The sequence below is a fragment of the Brienomyrus brachyistius genome, chromosome 2 (genome assembly GCF_023856365.1).
Source record: "Brienomyrus brachyistius isolate T26 chromosome 2, BBRACH_0.4, whole genome shotgun sequence".
Classification (NCBI taxonomy): Eukaryota; Metazoa; Chordata; class Actinopteri; order Osteoglossiformes; family Mormyridae; genus Brienomyrus; species Brienomyrus brachyistius.
In genome coordinates this window covers 16,514,448-16,540,283 of record NC_064534.1, presented here as the reverse complement: position 1 = coordinate 16,540,283, position 25,836 = coordinate 16,514,448, and the positions used below count along the sequence as shown (strand labels likewise).

General features: G+C 51.0%; 1 protein-coding gene across 4 annotated transcripts; it reads left to right on the top strand.

Moving 5' to 3' along the window:
- Positions 1-700: 700 nt before the first annotated feature.
- On the top strand, positions 701-24,638 carry LOC125717940 (zinc finger MIZ domain-containing protein 2-like). Of its 4 annotated transcripts, XM_048991345.1 has the most exons (20): positions 701-1,716; positions 10,271-10,338; positions 13,646-13,751; positions 15,603-15,717; positions 15,987-16,141; positions 16,440-16,623; positions 16,974-17,195; positions 17,863-18,057; positions 18,164-18,259; positions 18,602-18,773; positions 20,332-20,476; positions 20,623-20,833; positions 21,089-21,194; positions 21,986-22,143; positions 22,282-22,349; positions 22,445-22,513; positions 22,652-22,896; positions 23,109-23,269; positions 23,505-23,708; positions 24,253-24,638. In XM_048991345.1, the coding sequence occupies exons 3-20, from the start codon at positions 13,702-13,704 to the stop codon at positions 24,358-24,360; spliced, it is 2,664 nt and encodes an 887-aa protein (XP_048847302.1). In that variant the 5' UTR covers positions 701-1,716; positions 10,271-10,338; positions 13,646-13,701; the 3' UTR covers positions 24,361-24,638. The 4 variants fall into 4 exon arrangements, with proteins under 4 accessions (XP_048847302.1, XP_048847293.1, XP_048847320.1 ...); XM_048991336.1 differs by lacking the exon at positions 10,271-10,338 and having other exon boundaries at positions 703-1,716; XM_048991363.1 differs by lacking the exon at positions 10,271-10,338 and having other exon boundaries at positions 704-1,716; positions 20,335-20,476.
- The last annotated feature ends 1,198 nt before the right edge of the window (positions 24,639-25,836 follow it).

Sequence of the window (25,836 nt, the reverse complement as noted above, 5' to 3'; positions counted from 1 at the left end):
AATTTAATTGTATGGAGTGGATGTTACAATGTGTGAATGGTGTGTGTCCCCCGCGATGGGTTATTCCCTGCCTTGCTCTGGACAGGAGAAAATGAATAGATGCTATTCCTATTCCAAGATGGGTTCAGTTGTCAAAAAATTGATATGAAATATTTTAAAATTACACTGATATATTTTATGAGTGCATGCCATTCTTTTTAAGGATGACCAGTTGTGTTATAAAAAAATTCCAGTGTCCAGTGTGTATGTATGCTAAAGAAAATCAGTCAGGTTTACTGTGTTTATTAGGGACACTGTCGTTTTTAGAGAGCAGTAATTAGTCTTGACCCTTTATGTTTTCTGCTGGAAAAATCAGATCATGAAAAATTGGAATAGTTTTTCAGGAATAGTTAGTAAAGACTGGAATAATATCCTGCGTTTAAATTTTTATTTTTATCCAAATATGTTTGCTCAGCAGTCTGAATTACAATTTAATTATCCAAATTTGTTTAACAAAAGACATTATTACTTAACAATTAAACAAAGTTTGGTTTTCCCTTAATGTCCCCACGTTAGTTATTTCCCTGCCAAAATACGTAAACAAGAATTTTTTTAAATTTTTCTAGTAGATCTAATACAACAAATATCACCGAATGCCTTTGGGCAGCAAGTAGGTCGGAAATTGAACCTGTGATTGACAGTCCGAACAGTCCCAAATGAGCGGCTCGCTGCAGTGCTGTTATGAACTGAAATACTTCTGAAAGACAGCCCACTGTATACACCGCTAGGGCGTCAGATTATCAACAATCTTAATGTAAAAGTGTCCTCTAAGAGCACTTGTAAATCATGTATTGACTTTTGTGTTTTTGAAGCTTATCTTCGTTCGGTCTCACCGGTGATTCGTAAATAACAGGATTTTTAGAAATGTCCTGTATGGTTAACCATTTTTATTGGAAACTGAAAATTCATCTTTTGTTGCCGATTTTCAGAAACTTCCGGTAGTATTTAAGTAATCTTAAAACAACCAATGAAGTCAAAGCGGGTGTTACTATTGCGGTGATGGGGCTTCTTAATGACAAAGAAAATACATATTTGTTAAATACGACGTCGAACTAATATAAACTATGCAGGGTGTTTTATCCATTACTCTTGTCTGCAATGAGAAGAACTGGAGAAAATGAATAAGTGAGAATGCAGAAAGCTCATCGTCTCCATGGTCTCATGAATAAATTATGGTTGGGCATTGTGCAACAGAAGGCGGTATCTTCAGAGGCTAGGCGAGCCGGGCGGGGAGTGTGGAGGAGTGCGCGGAGCCCCGATCCGCTCCGGCAGCGCAGTGCTGACTGCGCCCTACACGTCCGGGGAGCTCCAGTGCGCACCAGCCGGACCAGTCCGGATTTGCGATCTCTTTTTTTAACGTTCAAAGCTAGACGTGGTGCCGTACGCTGCTCATCTTAAACCGTATTATCTGGTACCTTCGCTATGGAAAGCAAAAGTTTGCTGGTCAGGGTAAACGGCGGTGACAGATAGCTGATAGAAAGTGAGCGCACTAACTTGTGGGCGAGCGGCGGTAAATATATAAAGCTCTATCTGATATAGATGTGCAAGAAAAAGTTTTTGTCTTTATAAGACTGGTGCACCATTTTTCGAAGTATCTGGACGTGACTGGTGTGTTTCGTCGCGGACTACAGCGACAGCGGGATCAGCGGATCGACCTCGGGCAGTTCCGAGCCGGAGGTAAGAGCACAGCTGTCGCCCCGGAGCGCTCGGTCTCCCCTGCTGACTCTCCCGTGGTCGGTTATGTCTTCACCCTTCCCGTGTCGTGGCGGTGATCGCATCACAGGAAAGTGGCCGCCATAACCCTGTCTTCTCACGGCACCTGGCCGGGAGGTCGTCGGCCGCGGAAGACTGGCGTCGCCTGGCCGTTGGATTAGGCACCGGTCCGGTATAGCCCGGTTAGGAAGCCCGTAGGCATTCATTTTGCTGAACACCATGTGTGTGACATAGTTTCAGTCCGATTTCGTTTGGGTAAAAGGCAAAAAGACCAATTCTTGTTAAAATGCGTCCGTGTTACCGCGAAAGGGAGACAAAATGTCTTCCTTTGTTATTTGGTTGCGGGGACGCGGTATGGAGCGGCGATGCTGCGGGCTGCAGCTCGGCATTACGACAGGAGCTCGCACCTCGTCCGCCTTTCAGCTCCCTGTCTGCAGCCCTTCATTCCCGTGCTTATGCGAAGCTCCCCCGGTTCACGATCGATCTGGTTGTCCGGGGTGAGTCGTCGTGTTTCCTGGAAAGTGTCGTCGCTGTCTTGCGTTGCACTTTTGTGTGTGTGTTTTTTTTTTTTTTTTTGAAACCCCCGATCAACACGGAGGTGCGCACCCGGCCGCGCGGTTAAAATTTAACGCGTCTGGCCATTGTGTATGCAGGTGCCGGTGCCCCTGTCTGCTGTGGCCGGTGTGATCGCTGTGTTTTATTGTCATCTGTGATGTTATATCCCGTAGACAGCACAATGACGTGCATCCCTAAGTTTGCATTAAGTCCCCTGTGCTTTTATTATACTTGTAGTAATTTCCATTGTTGTGTGTAAGTATATAATAGGAAGTCGCCCCCGAGATAAATAAATACATACATATTTTGCTTCTTTTGATTTCATTGCCTATGAATTGTCATTATGTTGCACTGCTAGTGTACAAGCATGCATGCAATTTACAAGGGTATATCATTAAAATGACATGTAGCAGACCGTTTTTAACTAACCCAGCCCTTAATCAGTAATATCTTTCTGAGCTTACTTAGGAAATAGGTATGTCTGCAGCCTTCACTGCCCATTCTCCTGCCCCCTAGCTATGCTCCGACCCAGGGTCCTCCTCCTAGCTTCAGCTGCAGCCACACTTGCCTGCTGTGATGTCCGCTCATCTAACCCTGAACCGATGCGGAGAAGCACCGGCCCCCAGTGCCCCCCACGTGCCTCAGGCCTTGTGAAGAGGCATCTTGATAGGCAAATAGTGCCTGACTTTTATTGAAAGCTTCTCTTCGGAAGGGGTTCCGGTGAATTATTAATGGTGAAATATTGTTCCCAGTGGGAGCTCATTTGGTGTGTAGAGTTAAATGGTTACTGTCTTATCCCACTCCATTTGTCTGCTGATCTCCTTGGATCAGATTAACAATAAAGGATAAACCTCTATTGAATGTGTAGCTGTGACCTTGACATTTTTGATGAAGAGCTCTTTGAATGTGTATGTACAGCAGAGCGATCTCCCCGTGGTTAATTGCGTGGATTGCCAGTGGAATGGCTGAAATCAGTTCCGTTCAGCCTGCCCAATGCCCGCAGTGGTTCGTAGGAAGTAACTTCTGCTGCCGGATACTTTGCATCTCTGTGTGCTTTCTGGGGTCTTGGCTGTTGCGTCACACTGCATGGTTTTTGCTTCCCTGATCTCTCTGTTATGAAATTGCCGAGTGCATTTAAGGAAAGTAACCTTAAGCCCTTTGCTTTGCAGCCTAAAACCTGTGATCGGCGCTTTTCCTGAATATGAAAATGAAAGTGTCTCTAACGGCGCTGTTGAGTTGTCCTCACACCGTTGTGCAGTACAGTGATGCAGATCACTGATTCAGTTTGCTTTGTATCTCAGCCCCCCCCCCCCCCCCCCCCCCCCCCAAAAAAAAGGCAACTTCTGGTCCTGATAATGATTGGGGAAGAAGTTTAGTGACCCATGGTTATCGGAGCATTTCATGTCTGAACTTAATTGAAATTATATTGGCTTTTGATGTGATTTTATTATGATGCCTGTTGTTTGTAAGCCTCCACACACGAGAGATGCTTATAGTAAACCCTGCAAAATTGCAGCCCGTATCGGTGGATGGCTGATTGCTGTTGGCACTAATATGCGTATGTAGCTAAATGAGCAGTCAGTGTAAACACTAGGATTTCTTTGGTGTCCGTGAGCAGTTTTTAATCTGTGTATTTCACCATGGTGTGTTTATTTTTTTGGTGATATTTTCTCGTGCCATTTTCAAGTTTCAGAATTGAATTTCCCACACACCCAGTTATACTCAGTACTGTGTGCTGTGAAATGCGTTATTGCGTAGCTCCAGACCGTCAATGGGGGACATACGTCTAAAAGATATAAGTGTGAAGAAACATAGATATTAACTATAATCATACATTTTTGTTGTGTGCATTTGGCAGTGAAGTGGCAGGTTGTGCAAGAGTCTAAGAATAAATAAGCATTTATGTATGTACGCAGTGCATGTGTAAATCGAGTAGCTTGGAATGCTGGCTGTGCAGGTGCTGAACATTGTCCTCATTAAGGACCCAAATTGCCTGCGGAAAGAAGCTCTTCCTCAGCCTGTCTCTGCTGACCTTCAGGCAGTGGGAGTGTTTGCCCAACCACAGTACAGAGACGAGGCCTGTGTTGGGGTGGCTGGGATACCTAGTGATCTACATGGCCCTGGACGTGGACCATGCGGTGTAAATGTTCTGGAGGTTCAGGAGTGCATTACTGGGATATAGTATTCCCAGAGCACTTTATGCAGCTGGTTTGAAGATACCAGACATTTCTCCATAGCATGTGCAGAAGGTTGGTTGAGTTGTTTCTTGAAGGAGCTTAGAGTTCCTCATTGAAGGGTAGGGGGAAGTCCTTGTCACACATTGAGCAGCATAGCTGCTCGTCACCAAAGTGACTGAAAGTGCTTGGTCAGGGTTGCCGTTCTGGTTTAGTGTTCTATATTTTTATGAATGAGTCTTCTAAGGCGTCTTTGGGTTCCCATGCCTTTGATGCACGGATAGATGTGCGATTCTTACTCGTGTCCTGGAACGCCAGACATGTTTCTGCGGTTAATGTCTCCCGCTGAGGTGCGGCTGAATTTATGGGTCAGGTCAGTGGATCGTGAGAATAATCCATGGATCCCTCATGGTCGTGCAAGAACAGCTCAGGGTTGTTGGATGTGAGAAGGTTGCCCTGCTGTATGGATGGGGACCGCCAAGCTTGTCTCCTGTAGGAGGGGGGAGTGTGTCTCTAGCTCTGTTTACATGGTGGGACGGTCTGGAAGCTGACGGTAGCACTGAGGACACTGTTCAGGAGATTTCCTCACAGGCTGATTTGTCCCTTCCATTAAATGCCCCCCCCCTTAGACACTTGTAATGAGGCTCGTCTGCCCAGATGCCCCCGTTCTGCAGCACGATGGCAGAATCCACCTTTTCTGTTTCCAAATGCAGCCGTGAACTTGATGTAGTGCCCCATCGAGCGAGTTGCCGCGTCTGCATTGTGCCCCCCCCATCTCACTTAGGCTACCTCTGCTCCTGTCGCGCAGAAGTGAAAGAAAGATGGATTACGGAGTGAGGGGGGGGGCTCTCATCCACTAGCTGCGGAAGTGAGGGATGTGTCTATTAGACGGGCTCGTTTAAACTTCCATTGCGTTTCCTAGACTAAACGCAGAGCGTAACCCCTTGTGCTGAACCTCGGCCTCCACGTCAATGTCGGTGCAGTGTGGCAGCAATCAATCTCTCTTGTGCATTGGTGGCCCTGTGCTGTCAGCTCTGGCTGCTGCTGCGATGCCATCAGAATACCTGGGAGCAGGCCTTGTCTGGGAGCAGGCCTTGTCTGGGAGCAGGCCTCGCTGCAGAGTTCCATCTAACAGCCTTCAACAGCTTCAAACAGCGGCAATACCCAGGCGAGTTACGACTTCCTCGCTCACCTGTGTCGTGGCCCTGAGTCTTATAACAAGAAGTTTCCTCTCCTCTAAAGCCACTATGACATCACCGTGCTGAGTGCGATAGGTCATTGCGAGCAAGAAGGCAGAATATTTATTCTTTTTCAGTTAACTGCTCATTGTCATGCTCATTGAGCCCTGAATTAAATTTCCATGGTACTTGAGGTGTTACACAAGAATCTACTTCTTGTAGTAATTTAACACTCATTGGTCCTTTTATTTTAATTCCATAAGTATCTTATACAGATGTATAAGTAGCCTTATCTTGCAGTAACCAATGAAATATGTACCTTTTTTTTTTTAATCGGTGCTATTGGGGGAACTGACCCATCCTGATATTATAAGCACTGTTAAAATGAACACGCAGCAGTGAGTTTGATCCCTCATGGTCAGTGTAACGTGCTCTGGCTTTAATTAAAATTAATGCTGAATTTTGCAGAATTTTAAAGAGCGTCTGCATGAACGTTTTGTATGTTGTCTTTGCCGGACACATAGCTCATGGCTTTTCAGCGCCTGCTTGCAGAGAGCGTGTTGGACTGCATGCAGGACACATGCACCAGGCCGGAGACAGGAATTGGGTGCTGGGTCTCACAGCAGGTCAATGCCAATGTAATACGGATTTCCAAGTTAATACATGTCATTTACGGAAGCTTGGAGTTCTTCCTCGAAAAACGACTCCAAAGGCCTTTTCCATTTGTTCATTTATATACCGATACACAGTGGGCTAATATAAGAATTACTTGTGTTTTCCAAAAAGTTACTGACATCTTGGGTGCCTCTGCTGACACCGTTTCAGTTGCCATTCCATGCATTTCACCATCAACTCATGTCACTAATTAGGTTAATTAGTCAGTTAAATTCTTAAGATATTAATGAAGCAAACATGGAGCAATGCTGGTTGAGTTTAATAAATATGTGAGTTTATTGTATGGTTGCTGCAAACACGGGGGTGACTTGAGGAGATGTTTTGAATTGACTTAGCTAACAACGTCGACAGCCATAAAATCTTAGTTTTACACCAATATAAACAGAATTTAAACGTGATTTTCCTTGGCGGCCTCAGACTTCTGGGGGCTGTATTTGCGTGGGGGTGTGTCTCTGAGCCGAACCGGCGTATCTGCCCACCACCGTGCTGTGGAGAAGCTCCGACTGCAAGCCCCGCCTCTTCAGCACGGCTGGTACGCCCTGGCACTCTGCGCGCGAGCCCTCGAACGCCACCGAAAGCCAGTGGGAGAGGATGACCTTTTAAGGTGATGGAGGCATTTCTCTGCATTCCTGGAGCGAGGCGTGCGTGGTGGTGTGTGTGCAGGGGGCGCAGTGAGTGTGCCAGGGCTGGCGTTGAAACCAATCCCTCCCCAGGGCTGCCAGCTGGGGCCTTAAGTCGGGGGCACGATGATGGAAGGCTGGCTAGATGGCTGGAAAGGGGGGGAGATTAGGGAGCAGGTATGCGGACACTAAGGACCTTTTTAGTGACTTGAGTGCTGTTATGGAACTGGTGGGGAAGGGGGAGGGGGTCCAGAGTGACCAAAATAACTGCTGTCCGCCATGTTCACTTTCCTGTGGTCTTGGCGGCGCTGTCCATCGTCACACTTCCCTTTTCGATTGTCACGTAACGATGTCGGTAACGATTGTCAGAGGCACCCTGGTGAGCCCCATGTTAGGGGCTCTGAAGTTCCGCTGCCCCTTAATCCCGACAGTAACGGGTCTCGGTATCAAACGCACTTCATCTCGTCATCACTGCAGCAGCTTCGGAAACGCACCTGCCACTTCTTAAGCCCGTGATTGATTTCTGGGGGGTGTAATACATGCCCCGTCTGGTAGGAGGCGGGCTAGTGTCCCAGAGAGGCTGTCACACACCCTGGCTTTTGATCGGCTTTGATCTTTGCCACCTGCCCCCCCTCCCCCCCCAGTGCAGCCGCTGGATCAGCTTTCTGCCTCCTTCCAGGCCCTCCTGTATACAGTGCCAGTTGCACGGATCCTGCTTTCCGCTCTGAATTGATCGCTGTGGGTTATTTAGCGCCTTCTAAGATGACGGCTGTACACTGTCATTCACAGGCTTCCCTGCAGACTCTCGCGGAGATTCTGGTCACAGTGTAAGTCGCGCTGTGCTGTGGATTTTCTGGGTGTGTGCGTGTGTCTGTTGCCGTGCGTGCCTGCCTCATTGGACAGGTGTGTGTGTGTGTGTGTGTGTGTGTGTGTGTGTGTGTTTTTAAAGGTAGAGCTGGAGTGCCTCACCTTGTGTCCTTAGTGGTCCATTTCCAGGCCATCAGAGCCCCCCCCCCCCACTGCATTTTAACACCCTCTCTTACCTGCTGGTCTCTGACGCATCCCTGGATCCACCCCCCTCCCCCAACCACCAGAAATGCGTGTGTACGGCTGCATTAAGACACTGGGGGGAGGAGTCCTGAGTGGCGCCCCTCCCCCCGTGAGCCAGAAGAGAAGCTCCGCCCAGTGGGGTGTCATGTGGACATGTGGCTGCATGTTACATGCATCCCCCGCAGTAAGTGCAGCCCGCAGGCCAGTGGGTGTTGGGTGGTGGTGGTGAGCATTTCTCCCGAGCGCTGTGAGAACCTCCAGATGGGTGGCAGGACGAATCGAGTTCCCTCGCATGGGATGTTTTAATTACATGTGAGGGGAAGAGCCTGATGACCCTCCCCCTGCTGAATCTCATCTGCAAGTGGCTTGTCTTGTGGTGCCCCCCCGTTACTGCACTACTGCCCGGCCACCCTCTTATCACACCTCTCCTGCTGTAGCCCCTGATAATTACACTGCTGTGACCCAGTCTGAGTATTGCAGTATAATGGAGAGTATTGATACTCGTCCTCCGCACATCCTGCCTCATCTCCGGAGGGCTGCTTTCACATCACGCCTGGCTCCCATTCTTAACTTTCTGGCAGGTGGGGGAGGGCGTGCGCGTTTTAAATATAATTTGAAGACTTTAAAATTCCCAAAGCTGGCAGGGAGATCCAGAAAGGGCACTTGGTGGATTCCTGGCCCGTTCCTCTGAGTCAGGCAGGCGGGGCAACCCAACTGCGTGGTGTGGTAAGCCCACTGGCTTCTGGGATGGCCCCCCTGATGGGGGAGTTGTGCGCTCAGGAAGCCAGCGACCCCCACTTATGGGGAAGTCAGATGTGACGAAGCAGAGCGGGGGCTTGTAGAACACGCCGACCCCCCCCCCCCCCCCCCCCCCCCGGTGCTCACTGACACCCAGCTTTTAGCAGATGGTGTGGGCCACCGCATCCCAGGTACTGGCTCCATTAGCCCACGGATGCTGGTGGTTTGCTGTGTCAGCTGAGTGTCGGACCTACGCCCTTCAGGAGAGACAAGCCCCTTCTTTAAACAGAAAGAGAGGGTGTGTCTCTGCTGCTTCTGTTAAGACCCAGCTGCTGTGTGGCCGACGGTGGGAGTGCAGTAATGGGGGGGTGGGGGGGGGGTATAATAGAGAGAGGGCAGAACCGAAGATCTGGACCGGTGTGATCACAGCACCGAAAGCTGGCATTCTAATAAACAATAGATACAGGGCTGTTGTGTTTGAAAGGCACCCAGGGTGTGAAACCCAAACTGACAGGAAATGGGACTGCGAAGGAGATCACTGAAGGCGAACCAGAATGCCACCTCCAACGGGGGGGGGGGGCTGTTGTCCTTTGGGGTCTCCTACCCATCCCTCCGTTCATCTGGTGAAAGCGGACGGTAATCATCTGTAAACCCAAACCAGCTGGGCCCGACCGATTTGCTCGACTCTGCTGCTGTCGTCACAGGGATGCGAGCCACGGCGCCCCCTGCTGGCTCGCTGCGCCATCCCAACCGAAGACGGTAAAAATAAGGGATTTCTACATGCAGAAGCCATTCGCAGATTTGGAAATGATGACCGACGGAGAGACTTGGCTGCGCTCTGAGGTGTTTTTACGCCGAGTGAAGGTTGTCCAAGGTTTTTGGGCGGCTGCAATTTTGCCAGCGGGGGCCATGTCTCGACACGTTTTCCGAGGTGAGAGAACAGACTTTGGGTGTGGTCATGGTGGAGCTCATTCTGTAAGTTACTCTGTAGGCGCTTTGTGCTTTAAACAACCTCAACAAAACACACAGTCGTTTTTCGGTTGACCTCACCTGTGCATGTGGACCTGTGGCATCACGTCCAGGGAGCTGGACGTTAATTTGTGGATGCGTCCATGTGGAAATATTCATGGCCGCGTCCTTTGGGCTCTGCTGGCGTGTTTGTCTGCGGTCGGTTGTGCTTTGCCACACTGGAACGGAAGGGTCCCTGCAGGAGAATTTGGGGCAGCCCGAGTCAGGGCGACTCCAGCCCCATCGCGCTGACCACGTTTAGCTCCAGTTTGTCTGCCAGGGATGCCCCTGCCTGTTTTGCTCAGTGGCTTCACAGAAGGTTTTTGGGGATTAGCAGCAGACGTGGACAGTTCAGGTGCAGAAAATAAAAATCCAAACCAAGATTTTGTTTCATCCAGTGAGTTGAGTATGAAGAGTCAGTCACAGAGTCACTCAACTGGTTGGATGAAAGAAAATCTTGGTTTGGATTTTTATTTTCTGCACCTGAACTCTCCGCCTCTTTTTTTTTTGTTTTTTGCAGCAAAGCTCGGTACCGCTGGTCTCCACGGCGACCCTTATCCCAGCTGATTCCCAGAAGTTTCCGGCAAGGTACTCTGCTGAAGGCTGCCAGCCCAGTTGTGACGTCGCTGTGGGCAGGGGTGCTGGTTTGGTGCTGCCGTGTCAGTCTGGGCCCGTAGCGTATCACTGAGCAGAAAAGCTCCAGCAGGTTTGAATAAAGACGCTTTGTCACATAGGATCCCGCCTCTGCTACACAAGATGATTCTTCTGCACCTTTGAATTATTCATTCCTGGCCCGTGACACATGTGACCAGCTGTGTTACTGGGTTCTCCTGTCAGTCAGGGAACAGTGTGGGGGGGGAGGGGGGGCAGTACGGTTTTTGCCAAGCTTTAGGGCCTGACGTCCTGGAACGTAACCCTATGTGCTTCTTGAGACCTCACCCGGGGGTGATCCTCCCCCTGGGATGTGAGGGGTGGGGGTTGCTGGGGGGGGGGGTGTGATGCAGAGGCTCTCTCACTGCCTCTCTGCAGCTCTGACATCTTACTGCTGAAGGTTGATCTCCCAGCTCCCTCCCAGCTCCAGTAGGATTTTGACTCCAAGGGTGAGTCCCTAGACTTCTGCATACCACTGCATTTACCTTTCAGTGTTCCAGCTGCCAGTACCACCTGCCGGTCGGGGACTGTTTCTCAGTGATATTGCCGATGGAGTGGGAGGGACTTTGGGGGGGAAAACTGAAGCATCTGGATTAATTCAAACAGCCAAGAGGCTGTAGGCAAACCCAAAGGCTGGGAGCCGCGTGGGCACCTCCCATCCCCCACGACCCACAGAGGAGTCGGCTTTGGCGATCAGCTGTTGTTCTGTTTGCTTTCTGAGCCTGCTGGACAGTTTGAGCTGCGAGGAACCAGGGGCTACGGAAATGTTACACATCCCCCCCGCTGACTATACACGCCCTCCAAAGAGGCTCCTGCCTTTATTTAAGGCCCGGGGGGGGGGGATGTTCAATCAACATAAAAGCTGCACACTGCTCAAAATGAAACGCATGTCCCAGTTTGAACTTTTATCTGAAGTTTGTATGTGGTCCAAGAGGATGGGTGGGGTGGGGGGCCATGGAAAATGCGGGGGGGGGGGAGGAGGAGGGGAATGGAGGAAATGACATGGAGCACTCTAAGGGGGGGGGAACGTGCGCGACATCAGAGCTCAATAATAAAAACCTCTCAGGGCTCTATGGGGGGGGCTGTCTGCGTGCTGACGCGTTACCCGGCGCTGCGTGGGCGCATGCGTACATGCATCTGCAATGTTCATCTGCCCTCCCCCACTGGCTGTATGTCGCTAGCCCCCCCCCCCCCCCCCCCCCCCCCCACGGCACCCTTTCATGGCGTCGCTCCTGTGAAGTGCGTTACTGCCAGTAATGAGTGTAATTAGCAAAGGCGGCTGTAAGTGGGTGTCATGGTGACCGCATCACTTTGTCACTAACTGCTGCTCTCACTGTGCTGTCTCATCACTGCCTCACATTTCGTTATTTATCACTAAACAACCCCCCCATCCTGAGGATTTTACCGTTTTATTTTTCACTCGTTATGTAGCTGTGCTTTGCTTTGCCTACGATATTCCAGATACTTTCTCCGATGCTCAGGCCACTTACACTTGAGATTCAAACGTGTAACCTACTGGTACGAGAATCTCACCCCGCTTTTGAGCTCAGCAGCCCCGCGGTGGGTGACATCCTCTCCCTTGTCTGCTTCCTTTTGTTTTTAGGTGTGTTTGACTGCATAACGGAGCACTGACACCCCCCCCCCCCACCCACACACACACACACACACACACACACACACACACACACACACACACACACACACACACACACACACACCCAGCCCACTCTCTGCCTGCTGTAGTGCAGTCGCCCACCTCAGATTCATTACCCTTGTGAATGTCCTCCTTCACTGCCCCCACCCCTTACAGCTGTAGGCTGTCTGACCTACATCTAGGGAGATGTTGATACAGGAGTCAGTGGGGGAGGGACACTGAGGGAGGGGGGATGGCGATGATTTGAGGGACAAATTAGCCCATCAGTTAAAGGTTTCACCGGATGATGCAATAGTGGAGGGAGCTCCAACCCATATCCACCAGAGACTGCCCCCTGGCTCGGTCGCCGCCCCCCTGGCTCGGTCGCCGGCCCCCTGGCTCGGTCGCAGGCCCCCTGGCTCGGTCGCAGGCCCCCTGGCTCGGTCGCCGGCCCCCTGGCTCGGTCGCAGGCCCCCTGGCTCGGTCGCCGGCCCCCTGGCTCGGTCGCCGGCCCCCTGGCTCGGTCGCCGCCCCCCTGGCTCGGTCGCCGGCCCCCTGGCTCGGTCACCACCACCTCCCGACCTCCTGAGGTGAACAGACCTGAACAGACGTTCTCTGCCACCGTGTTCGTAGCCAAATGTCTCTGATCCATCACATGAGGGAGGGAAGGAAATTGGAATTTCGACTGTAGATTGTCCATTTTGGGGGGGGGGGGCAAAAACAGGTGACCAAAGTGAGGAAAACCAATGGACATTTGACACTTGCAGCTGTGTAACGTCGATGCGTCCATCGGCATCCTATTTGCTTCCTGTCGTCTGTCCATGGGGGACATCCGGAGCTCTGAGCTGCCCTGGAAGGCCGGTACGATAAGGTCACCAGGATGGAAATTGCCGGTGGGTGTGATAGATTGGACGCCTCACATGAAGGAAGTGCCAGAATTGTTATTAAACACCCAGCAGTGTGAACGTAACGTGTCTGGACATTAAGAAGCAATAGACAACTTATATGAGTTTATTTAAAAATGGGAGACATTAGTTTTATTTAGCTTTATGGCAGTGTTGTGTTCTTTTGCTCTGCAGTGTAGCGCAGTGGCGTTTCTCTGTGACCTTGTATGTTCCAGCTTCCAGTTGTCAGGATGAGGTGTCATCACTGCAGCCTGGATCAGTCCAGCTCACCTGCTCTCTGCTGTCCTTGTCTCACGTTCTCTCCCTTCAGTCTGTGCACCTACACTGCGGAGCCAATGAGCCTTTCAGAAAATAAGGGGCCGTCTCACGGATTCCCACAGACTGCAGTTTATTCTATTAGCTATTCTTACGAATGGAGACCTAGCCGGCATGCTCGCTTTGAGGGTCCTTCTTACTCGGGTGTGGTTGGGTGTCTGTGATGCCAGCAGCTTTTATCGATATGGCCTCCTTATCCAAATAGGCCTCGCAGACACAGTAGTCGTCATGTATTGTCAAGTGACGCGTCGCTTTTCTGTATCGTCTATTTTAACTGCTAGCAAATGGGAATCTTAAAGGTGGAGTCCTTCATAGGATTCAAGGACAGCCTTCTGCTCCTGGTCTCTCCACCTCCTTCCCTTAGGATAACAGGGTGGCGGCTCTCTTTCAGGCTCCTTGCTGGCTTGAGGAGTTCCGGGGTTTTCCACTGACCCCCAGACCCCTCCAATGAACCCCGCCAACTCCATGAAACCTGGCCTGCCTCTGACGCCACACAGGTCAGTGTCCGTCCCTCTCTCTTCTCTGTCCCCCTGCCCTGACACTGTTTCCAGATCTGAATTTGGGGGAGAGAGCCTCCCGATGCTACTGGAACATTCCACGGGGTTCCCAACGGCTCCCATCCCGGTCCAGTTCAGTTTAGCATCGATCGAGAGTTTTGTACACTGAGGCTGGGCTGAGTCTCCCTGTACTGTTCTTACAGACCCTTAAGAAAAATGGTCTGTGTTGAGAAAGGAATAAAGGAAACAAGTTTTCCTTGCCGCTTAAAATGAAGCCTGAGCAAGATGTGAATGATAAGGGGATTTTGTATTCTGAGCGGGGGAGTGTCGCGGGCTGAGAACGCAGCGGAAACAGACGTGGGGGAGCGAGATAAACACACATGATGCTCGCTTTGGCAGCGTGTGGTCAGCGGTAGCCAGACGCCAACTCTTATTGGTTCCCCATGCAGCCCTGCATCCCTGTGTCCTTTGTGATTGGACGCCTGAAAGCTTGGCTCAGGAGCATCGGCTTCCTGTTTGCAGGAGGGGGTGCGGACATCCGGTGGTTTAGGGAGAGGAACCTGACAGAAACCTCAGCCTGAGAGTCTTGTGAGAGCCAGGGGGGTGTGGGGGGCGGGGGGGGGGGGTGCAGGGGTTCTGTCGGCAAGCTACCTACTGCAGCAGCACTTCAGTTAGCAGTAACACTGCGGTTTTGTTATAGCTGGCAGCACGTGCTGCGTACAGACTGCATCCACCGCTGGGGCACGGAGGTGAACGGCTCGCCTCAGTAGCACGTCGTCACGGGGGCCCGTCTGTCTGCCAGAGGTGGCAGGAGTAGCGGGAGTGAACGGCGGCTGTCAGAGCCGCCCAGACTCCTGCCTTAATGACCTCACCGGCTCCTTTGTTTGGCTGTTCGTCACAAGTGCACTGAATCCAGAGCACGGAATGCTCCAGAATGGAAAAGAACACAAAGAAACGCTATAAATAAAAATAACGATTTACTATTCGTTAAAATAAGCTGCGGGGATGAACACAGACAAATTTAGCATATAAAAATGTCTGTAAGTTTATATTATCATACTCGTAGTATCTGTGTGTGTATAATGTACCGATATCTATGTATGGGTATGTGTATGTGCGGCTTACACAGGAAAGAGAATTTCAGTGCACCATTGTCCCCCCCCCCCCCCAGCACAGGAAATGGTCTTTGGGCACACGATTCGGCGTCTTCCTGCGTCCCCTGGAGCTGCACGCGGCAGGCTAATTATGGAAAGTGAGGGGGGGGTGGGGGATAACTAGAGCAGTCCTGTTTAATCCAGTGTGAGTTACAAAGAAACACCCGCACACACACAGACACACAGGCAGAGTCACACGCCTGCGCACGCGCTGCTCTCAGCCGTAGCTAAGTGACGGCACTGTCTCCATGGAAACAGAGCGCAGAGTACTCTGTGAGCATGTGACCGAGACGCACGAGTCAAATTTAGACGCGCAGACAGTCGCACACGAGTGCTGCTGTGCCGCGCTTCTGCCAGCGCGTGCATGTATGTGGCGTGCGTGATGTGTGTGTAACGCGTGTGCCTGCGCGTGTGTGTTTGAGCTGTCAGATAAAGGGAGACGCCGCGAGCGCTGCTGTCTGTGTGCGGGGTGCCTGAGGAGGGCCATGCCGGCGATGTGTGCTGGAGCTCTTCCCAAAGCCATCTGTCTGCTTCGCCCCAAGCCATGAAACCCATAGAGTCTGTTTGCGCGTTTATTCCCCCCAGAGAGCTGGGAAGCAGTCGACTCCCCCGGTTTCTAATTCTGATTTATCGCTTGTCGAAGACGCCGTCGCCTCTGCCCTGGCCCTCGATAACCACCCCCCTCCCCCCCCCACAGTGACAGTTCCTACCCGTATGAACCCGTCTCCTGGCAGCAAGGCACCAATCAGCCCGCAGGCTCCCTCTCCGTGGTAACCACCGTGTGGGGGGTGACCAATCCATCGCCCAGCCAGGTAGGCGCCTCCTCTCAGCTGTGACGGGGAGTACGGGAGCCCTGGAAGGGTAACTACTGCACAGGGTGTCGGAGTTTGCAGCTCTGAATCTGCTTTGATCACATGGTAACTTAGCACCAGCTCCTCTCTCATCTGTTGCTCTGTGTCCATGTATCATTTGTCTAATGATAATTAGACAAATATTGATATTAGTGCTCTAAACTGCTCATATCCCTGTCTCCTGTCCCCTCGTCCCTGTCTTCTTGTCCCCCCTCCCCCCACCGTTGCAGGTCCTCGGGGGTAGCTCTGCGGGAGGCCCCATGATGCCCGGCGGCAGCCCCGGGATGAGCTCCCCGCAGTTCATGGGCCAGCAGGGCTACATGCAGCAGGGGTTGTACGGCCGCCCGCCCGCGGGCTATCCAGTGGGCCCCAGTTATGGGGGCAGGTAAGTTCCCTCGCCAGGGAACACGGTAAACGAGGCTCAGCCTTGCGCCGCACCATGACATAGCTGGAGACCCTGTGATGATGCTTATGTGTCTCTCCTCCCTAAACTGTCAGCCTGTTTAAGTGAATACAGTTCGTTAATCATTAGTGCAGTGCAAGCTGACGCCCATAATTATACAAAATGCGAACTTGCTGAGCATATATGTGTGGAATGTCGTTATGCGTCTGTCAGTCCAGTTGCGTTCCATCATCTATTTTTAGCCACCAATAAATGAGGTGCCTTATCTCTACGCCCCCAGCTACCCCCACAGTGGAGGGGCATCCCTCGGCATGCCCCCTCATGGTGCCCGGCCCTCTGCCGACTTTACCCAGGCTGCCGCTGCTGCCGCAGTGGCTGCTGCCGCTGCCACGGCGACCGCCACCGCCACGGCAACAGTCGCTGCCATCCAGGAGAAGCAGAACCAGGAACTTGGTTATGGCCAGGTACACTGACTGGGGGGGGTTACCTGTGGGGGGCGGTGCTGGCCCATCACACGCCAGGCTTTGCATTTTATACCATGTATATAATATCACTGCGGAGGGAGACAGCTGTCATGTGCAGCCAGGGTGGGGGACAGGGGACAGGGGGGAGGGGGGGTGACAGAGGCTGATCCTCTCTCCCTCTGACGAGCATGCAGAAGTGATTTTTGCACCCCCCCTTGGCCAGAGGAGGGAATTATTCCTTCTGCCAATCTCTTATGCAGTAACAAATGTCAGTCAGTCAGTCAGGGTGCTTTTCCAGAATTACAGCTGTAATTCATACATATTTGTTATTATACTGCCCCCTCCCCCAGATGGGCGCTACGTCTCCTTACAACAGCCAGTTCCTTCCTCATGGTGCCCCCAGAGGTCCTCCCAGCATGGCCGCCTCGGGAATGGTGCCGGCCCGGCCCTCGTCCATGGGACCCATGTACGTGGCACAGGGCCAGCGGCTTCCGCAGCACCCGGGCTTCCATGGGGGACAGCAGGGCCCCCCCCGGCCACAGCAGGGGCTTAAGCGGCCCTTCGGTTCCGAGGTAAGCTGCCTGGGGTGCGTAACACGCCCTGCACAGAAACGCCACTCGGCTGAGCCCTGAGGCTAAATGAGGTCAGACCTTTACTGATCAGATCCCATATGAATAAATATGACCGTATGCTTACTGCGCTGCCCGGACGATCACCCAGAGCTCATCGACGCCCTGCTATCTCCTTATAAATCTGCCGCATCTCCCCACCCCGGCTCTACCTGAATAAAGTTTTGGCCCCTACCTGTTGGCATTCAGGGTGCGCTCACTCAGAGCAGGAATCGCCAGGTCAGAGCTGGCTCATGTAACTGGCAAACATAATAGCATAGCGTGCTTTTCCCACCAAACTCTTTGTAAGGGTGTAACTGCTTCTGGTTGAACACTTTCATTTACCTTTTTGGCAGACATTCTTACACAAAGCAAATGTATAAGTGATGCAAACGGCACATTACAGGCATACGAGCCGTCGAGGACTCCACTAGGCAAAAGTGCGGCTGAGCCGAGCTCCCAATAAATGCCTAGTTGTAAGCGTAAGTTGTGTAGGCACAAGAGCTACACAACAATTTTTGAGGAATGGCTTGAGATGCAGATGGAGAGGCAGGGTAACATATACACCCCATGCTGAGGAATTAGCCCAGTCTGTGCTTCGGAAGCTGCCATTTCTGCTAACACTCCTCAGGGCTTTCCGGGACAGCAGTACAGCCCCGGATTGGCCAGCACCGGCCCGTACCCTGGGCATCCCATGCAGTACCACAGCCCCGGGCCCCAGCGCTCTGCCCCCTCTCCTTCCTATCCCAGCCACAGGATGCCCCTCCAGCAGGCGAACGTGGGCCAGTTACCGCCCGTGTCTGCCAGCCTGGGCCAGTACTACAAGGTCAGACATTTACCGCCTCGCGTTATTTTCGAGCGCACGCCTGCTTGTGACAAAGCGAAAAGGTGCGGTGCCGGGCTGCACACTGACGCACATGTTCGTCCGCCAGGGGGAGCAGTTCAACGGGCAGACTATAGCTGCAATGCCAGCAGGGGGCCCTGGGGGTCCGGGGTACAGCGCCTTCAACCAGGCCTCCGTCAATGGGGTGAGAAGAGCCGTCCACTCTGTTTGCCCGTTTAAAATTCAAAAGATTTTGGAAGGTCTAAAAGTCCCGGTGAGACGAAAAACATGGAGACCTTCCCGGTGCTTATCTTTGAAATTGTGTAATATGATTCCCTCGTTTGCCACTGTACCTTGAGGAGGGCCCGTTCTGTCACACCCCTCTCAGGATGTTAACCTGAAACGCTCCTGTTTCCCGGATCGCCCAGTTGAGTGAGGGCCTCATCGCTAACGTCCTGTCGCCCTGTCATACAGCAGCAGTCTCAGCTGACCTTTCGCTGTGGGTCTGCCTAACTGTTCTCTTGTTCTCTCTCGCCCTTTCGTCCAGCCGGGACGCAGCATGCCGGGGTACCCCAGCTCTCCTCTCCCCGGGAACCCAACCCCCCCCATGACCCCGGGAAGCTCCGTGCCCCCCTATATGTCCCCAAGCCACGACGTCAAATCGCCCTTCCTGCCTGATATCAAGCCCAACATGAATTCGCTTCCGCCGCCCCCTACAGGTAAGGGTTCTGGCCGAGGCTTCCAGATGATTTAATTTTTTCTTTTTAGTGGTCTTGCTATTCAGCGTGACGTAAAGGGATTTGACTCCTGTCTGGTTTTCAGAAAGCAATCACCAGGGAGTCAGAGTAAATGAATAGCACCCATTTTGTTATGTGGTAACAAACCAAAACCTCTGTAGAAGAGTGTTTCATCTAATTGACCTTGTGACCCTGAACTGCTGCGACAACGCAAGAGGCTGTAGGTGCAGGTTTACTGAGCCACGACCGCTAGCTTCAGTCGTTTTGATGCAGACGCATTAATGTGTTGCAGAGCCTCATCTCAGAGTCTGCTTCTGCTGATGATCAGATGATCTAACATCTCCAGAGTGGAGTTCATGCTTTCTTCTATGATGGAATATGGTCTTGTTCCCTCAAACCAAGACCCCCTTTCTACCAGGCCAGTCCCCTGGGTTGAGGTCATGTGCTGTGTGTATCTGCGTTTAACCTGACTTAATTGCCCCATATCTGCTCAGAAGGGTAGCATCGGACTGGCCTATTCATAAAACATTTATCAAACATTTATTTATTCAAGACACCCAAAGCGCTTTACAGTAGCAATAGGAAGCCACTTCAACCACCTGGATGATGTGACGGTAGCCATTCTGCATCAGTACGCTCAACAATCAGTGTCTAAAGTGGTGAAGGGGCAGTAGGGAATTACCAGCTTCATTTAGAGGATGATTAGGAGGCCAGATTTTGATAGGACCACAGTGGACAATTTTAGCCAGGACATCGGGGCACCACCCCTACTCATTGGAAAGATGCCCAATGATCTTTTGTGACCGGCGAGACAGGACCTTGATTTTACATCTCATTCGAAGGACGGCACCACTTTTACCGCACGGTGCCCCTGTCACCGCGGTGGACACTGGGTTCCACACAGACCACAGGATGGGTTAAGCCTGTTGGCCACATCAACACCTCTTGCAGATGGTTTTTGGGAAACGTAAGACAATTTTTCAGGTGCTGTTTAGTAAGTGGTGGGTTTTGCATTTCTGCTCTGATTTCTGTGGTGTCCTACTGGCAGCGGAGTCCCAGACTCTGATCACAGCTGAGATGAGCAGCCTGCTGGATCGCTGGGTGCAAATCCCTGCTTTGCTCTGAGAAGAATCACTATGATAATTTTTCACACTCGGACAATATGGCTCCGAAAATGTGGGGCTTCAGATTACTTTTCCTGGGAATGCCTGGAGATCATGACAAGGGTAGATTTCTCCTGGGCAGGGCTGCTCCAGATCTGACCTCATTTGTTTAACCAATAAACCAGTCGGGCTTTTCCATTGCTCTTCATACTAGTACAGCCTGTAGAAAGTACTAATTAATTTGTGATGAAGAAGTTAGCAAATATGATCAGACTGATGGGGCAGGTGCCAACTCTTTGGTCTGTGGCCACAGATATCCAGTCAGTGATGGAGAGCTCCTCGCTGAGGGTCTACAGCACATTTTTGGTGTGTAGCTCGGTGCTGAAGCAGGTTGGCTGTGTTTGAGGTTAACTCCAGGCCCTCTTGGCTCCGCCCAGCAGGGAACCCCAGCGACGAGCTGCGGCTGACCTTCCCGGTGCGGGATGGGGTGGTGCTGGAGCCCTTCCGCTTGGAGCACAACCTGGCCGTCAGCAACCACGTGTTCCAGCTGCGCGACTCCGTGTACAAGACCCTCATGATTAGGTGGGGGTCCCCCGTTGCCGCGATGGCTCCAAGAAATCGGGCATCAGGAGTGGCCCTCGCTGATGACCTTGTGTGTGTGCGTGCGTGCGTGTGTGTGTGTGTGTGTGTGTGTGTGTGTGTGTGCGTGTGTGTGTGTGTACTCACAGGCCCGACCTGGAGCTGCAGTTTAAATGCTACCACCATGAAGACCGTCAGATGAACACCAACTGGCCAGCCTCGGTGCAGGTCAGCGTAAACGCCACGCCCCTCACCATCGAGCGAGGCGACAACAAGACGTCCCACAAGCCCCTGTACCTGAAGCACGTCTGCCAGCCAGGCCGGAACACCATCCAGATCACGGTCACCGCCTGCTGCTGCGTCAGTCTCTCCTTTATTATTCCATTGTGGCAGGAGGGAGTGAATGAACGTGTGTCTGTTTCCTCTGGAATATAAGACATAGAAACGTTACCATTTTACTGCATTTCTTTACATTAGTCAAACTGATATATCAAACATGAGTACTGGGGGTCGTGCCGTCACTGGCCCACGTTTGTAGCCTAGCACATGACAGGTTTCCTTGGTGATCTTTGGATGATAACGCCTCCCCCCCCCCCCCCCCCTGTCCTTCCCCAGTCTCACCTCTTCGTGCTGCAGCTGGTGCACAGGCCCACGGTTCGCTCTGTGCTGCAGGGCCTCATGAAGAAGCGCCTACTGCCTGCAGAGCACTGTGTCACCAAGAGTGAGTTGCACCCCCACCCCAGGCCATTTGGTCCCCACTATGTAATATACACACACATGCGCGTGGTTCGGCCTCGTTTGGTATAGATCCACCTGAGGCGCCTGAGGAGAGAGATCCTGCCCTCAATTGCAGAGGAGCCTACCTAGGGATTATTATTATTTTTATTTGGTCTTTGTTTAGTTATCTCAAACTTTTGTTCCTTTGCTCAGGGGTTCATCAGCAGAGTCTCCTGCATTTGAACATGTAACTTTTAGGTCAGGGCTACTCAAATCAGTCCTCAAGGGCAGAGCCCTGATGATTTCCCAGCCTTCCTTTACCTGTGAGCCAGCTGTGAAGCCTGTGTGGTCAGTCAGAATCAGTAACTATTAAGCTGACTAGGGAGGACTGAAAACACGGCCTGGATTTAGAATCGTGGTGCCGGGTGAGGATTTGCTGAAGACCGGCTGCTGTCAAGTCATGGCTATTTACGAGGCCTTTTCTGTGGGGCTAGCAAAACCTCCCCCTCCTCCTGTGTAATGTGCTGCTGCCTCACTTTCTTGACACTCTGTGAAAGATTTTGGTTGGCCGCCACTCAGGTCTAGCGATGGACAACTAGGCAGATGCATACTGGGTTGTGACCTCGTGCCGGATTGATTGGATTATTTTGGTAGTGTTGATACTGACGAGCTCCTCACCAACGCGCGGCGTCGGAGTGCTATATGCGGACCCCTAAGGGCCGGGCCGTCCGGGGCTGCCTGACACGCAGCAACACCGAAGCTCTCCTCTTACACACCCCCTTCCTGAACATACAGTAAAGAAGAACTTCAGCAGCGGCACCATACCAGGGACCCCTGGGCTCAACGGGGAGGACGGAGTGGAGCAGACCGCTATCAGGGTGTCCCTCAAGTGTCCCATCACTTTCCGGCGCATCCAGCTCCCGGCACGGGGTCACGACTGCCGCCACATACAGGTGAGTAGGGGGCACTCTCAGGCACTGTGTTCCATGTGTGAATGCGCAGAGAAGATGCAGTGAGATTTTATTCAGTTTAATCACATCGGTAAGAAGCTTTTATTGAAGTTGACAGGCTCGCCCTTTGTCCTCTTGCAGTGCTTCGACCTAGAGTCCTACCTGCAGCTCAACTGCGAGAGGGGGACCTGGCGCTGTCCAGTCTGCAAGTACGTGAGCCGTGTCTCCATTTCACACCCTGCTGCTCCATTTAAGGTAGAATTCACTGAACTTGGGCTTGACCTTCTATTTCTGTATTTCACAGTAAAACGGCTCTTCTGGAGGGTCTGGAAGTGGACCAGTACATACTGGGAATCCTTGTCTACATTCAGAAGTAAGTGCTTTTTCATGTGTGCCCTTCATGCTGTTTTCCCAGCATTCCTGCGTTACGCTTCTGACTTCCTGTTCGCTCTCCCTCTCGCTCCCCTTTTTCACCCATTTTGATTGGTCCTTCTCCTTTGCCCTGTTCCAGCTCTGAGTATGAGGAGATCACCATCGACCCAGTATGCAGCTGGAAGCCGGTACCGATAAAACCCGACCTGCACCTCAAGGAGGAGCCGGATGGTCCGGTGCTGAAGCGCTGCCGCACACTGAGCCCCAGTCACATGATCCTGCCCAGTGTTATGGAAATGATTGCGTCACTAGGGCCTGCCCCTTCTCCTTACCCGTCGTTGCCACCGGGTGGCAGCAGCAACACACCTGACTACACCAGCCAGGGTTTGCACAATGTTTTGTAGACACTTCTTGGACAGTGTTCTGTGTGTTGTTGTCATTCTCAACCGTTTTATGTCAAGTAGGCGTGTTTCAACCGTATACAGTTGTATTTTTAACTCTTTTTCACAGTGACTTTACCGGCTTTATGAGGCTTTTGAAAAAAGGAACAAAAGCTGAAGTTAACTTTGGGCGTGTGTCTTTTGTCCTCTCTTCAGGACCTGGTTATTCGAGCCAGTCTGAATTCACAGATTTCCCCAGCGCCCCCAGCGCCCCAAGCATTGGCGAATTTGCTGCCGGGCCGCCCCCCACCTCGTACCAGGCTGACCCGCCCAGCGGGCTCCTCACTCCCGACAAGGGGCACCCCATGCCCACACAGGTACGCCTACCGTAGCTGAGCACTGTGCGTCAGGAGAATGTCAGGCGACAACAACTTGGAGATCTGAGTTAACATTTTAGCGTTATTTTAAGTCCATGCTGACAATGTTTTTTGAAAACCTTAAATGTATATTTTTCTTTTTCACGTATGAATTATTAAAATCTAAAATGTAAAGCAATCGCTCTGTTCTGGATTCAACCATTGATGCCTAGTTTCCTGCCCTCCTGCTCCAAAGGTGTCCCATTCTGGTCGCATGGAGGCTTCCCACAATCCCCTTCCTCAGCAACAGCCACAGCACCAGGGTCTCCATGGTAATTTGCACCTCGGAGGTTCAGGAGCCCCGATGCCGCCCCGTGGTTCTTCCCAGAATTCCCGGCTGCACACAGAAGGCTCATTTGGCCTTGGGGGCCCTACTGACGTTCCTGAATCTTCTCTGGATGTGAGGAAATATATTTGGCTTGATTTTGTTGCTGTGTTGTGTTTTACATTTGCATATATAGATGTCTTATGTCATTATTTGGATCCTCGCAGATTAATGTATCATTTACATAACTAATCACTTGTGATCTGAGAGTTTGCATTGTCCTCAGGCATATGAGGCATTAGTATAATGGGGGGTGGGGTACCTGACTCATTGCTTTGCTGTCAGCCCCCTCCATACTCCTGCAGATTGCCTTGCCTGTTTAAGCCTGGCTGGTGCTCTATTAACTCTATTAGTACGGTATACTCCAATACTGCGTGTTGTACTTCTGTCTACTAATGCATAGTACAGCCTTAGCATGTAATTCTATATTGAGTATATATACTTTCATTCAAACTGATGTTGTCATGTCAGGGCAGAGTCTTAGATTTAAATCCGTATGTAGCTAACCCTAAGGTACAGTAGCCTGACCCCAGCTAGAATAAGAACCTTCTCTTGTCACAGTATACGCCCATCTGTGGTCTTCTGCCACTAACCCAAATGTTCTCGCTGTCTTCCCCAGTTGCTTCCAGAACTGACAAACCCAGATGAGCTCCTTTCTTACCTTGGCCCCCCCGACCTGCCCAGTAACAACAACGACGACTTGCTTTCTCTGTTCGAGAATAACTGAGCTCATCCCCGGTGTGTCCCCCTGAAATACTCTGCAGGATCACGGCCTCTTTGTGTCCTGAGAGCTCCATGGCCCAATGGATGTGGGGGGGGGGGAGCTTCTTGTAAACCATCATCAACCCCCCGCTCCCCATCGCCTTAAACTGGAAATGGCGGCCAGCCTGGGAGGCATTGAAGAATCCATTAAAGTGATGTTTGGCTTTGTTTGATGGCATTTGAACTATGTAACAGATTTTATGGTTTTATATTCCTAAGCTATAAACTCTGTTCCCTCCCTTGTGGCTGCTCACGTGTTTGTGAATTCAGGTTTGGTTCAGGATTTACACAAACCCATATGCAGTTGGGGGGGAAAGAATACAAGAACATTCAGAGGGAGATTTTCTAACTTTTTTTTGTTCCTTCAGCGTCAGACTTCTGTCGAGGGTAATTTACAAAGAGACAAAGGCAGTTATAATATATGTAATTCAAATTTAATAATATATGGAGAGTTTTAATAAGACGAGATAGTGTACTTTTTATGTGTTAGCTGATATTTGTCTTCAGCATTCTCTCCAATTTAGTATCTATTTAACTGTGAGAGAGAAATATTTGCTTGGAGTGGGATGGTCTATGTTTGAATAATCTCCCTCCTCCAATCGCTCTCGCAGTGTGTTGGTGGTAAGATTACTGTAAATCATTCATAAAATCCTGTCACTGTGAATACCATAGATGTGTTGGTCTTACCCACTAGCTTACAACTGGTCCTTGTTTTATTTTAACGACAAAGGCGACAAACATTTCCAGGGTGCTAGAGGCAGACTGTCCCGGAAGAATAGGGTTACTGTGATTCATCTCGTTTTGCAATAACATCCGAATAAAACGGTCCGATCTCTGCGGTTTCCGTCCCATGTAAGTAATACGAACGATGAGGCAGTCTTACTCAAATTCACTATAAAAAGCCACTGCACTTTAAATTGCCTTATTTATTGGCGTACTGCCCATGAATTTTTGTATCGCTAAACATCACACTTGGAAGTGTACCATAGGTTGAATAGATAGTGGACAGTGTCGGTAATGTGGAGAGTGACTGGGGAAATGGCTGCAGACACAAGTTCAGCTGATGCATGTGCATTACTTTTTGTTTAATGTGGAAAAGCTGCCATGCTTCTGTAGCGACCCCCAGAATAAATAAAAATCCCTTGTGCTTCCAGAGTAATGTGATATAATAATCATCACTGTAAGTGCAATACATCAATAAGTACTGGCATTTCAAATTACCGTCTTATTACCTTGTATGACATTCATGACGTCATTCGACATTTTTCCCGGGAGGGTAAAAATAGTGTGTTGTTTGTTTTAAGGGATGGGTGTTAAGTATGTGAAGGGAAATTCAGTCCTGTATTCGTGTATATTATTCGTTTCGCGCTGTTTTACACTTTTCCTTATTGTAACCGTTGAAACCAATGAAATACGGGATTTCTGGATGCTGAAATGCACT

Excerpts from the sequence above, each read along its gene's own strand:
- LOC125717940 (XM_048991345.1), top strand. The coding sequence starts at position 13,702 with ATGAACCCCGCCAACTCCATGAAACCTGGCCTGCCTCTGACGCCACAC. Across the intron at positions 18,260-18,601 it reads ACCAGGCCTCCGTCAATGGG|CCGGGACGCAGCATGCCGGG; the intron begins GTGAGAAGAGCC and ends CCTTTCGTCCAG. Across the intron at positions 23,270-23,504 it reads GGCACCCCATGCCCACACAG|GTGTCCCATTCTGGTCGCAT; the intron begins GTACGCCTACCG and ends CCTGCTCCAAAG.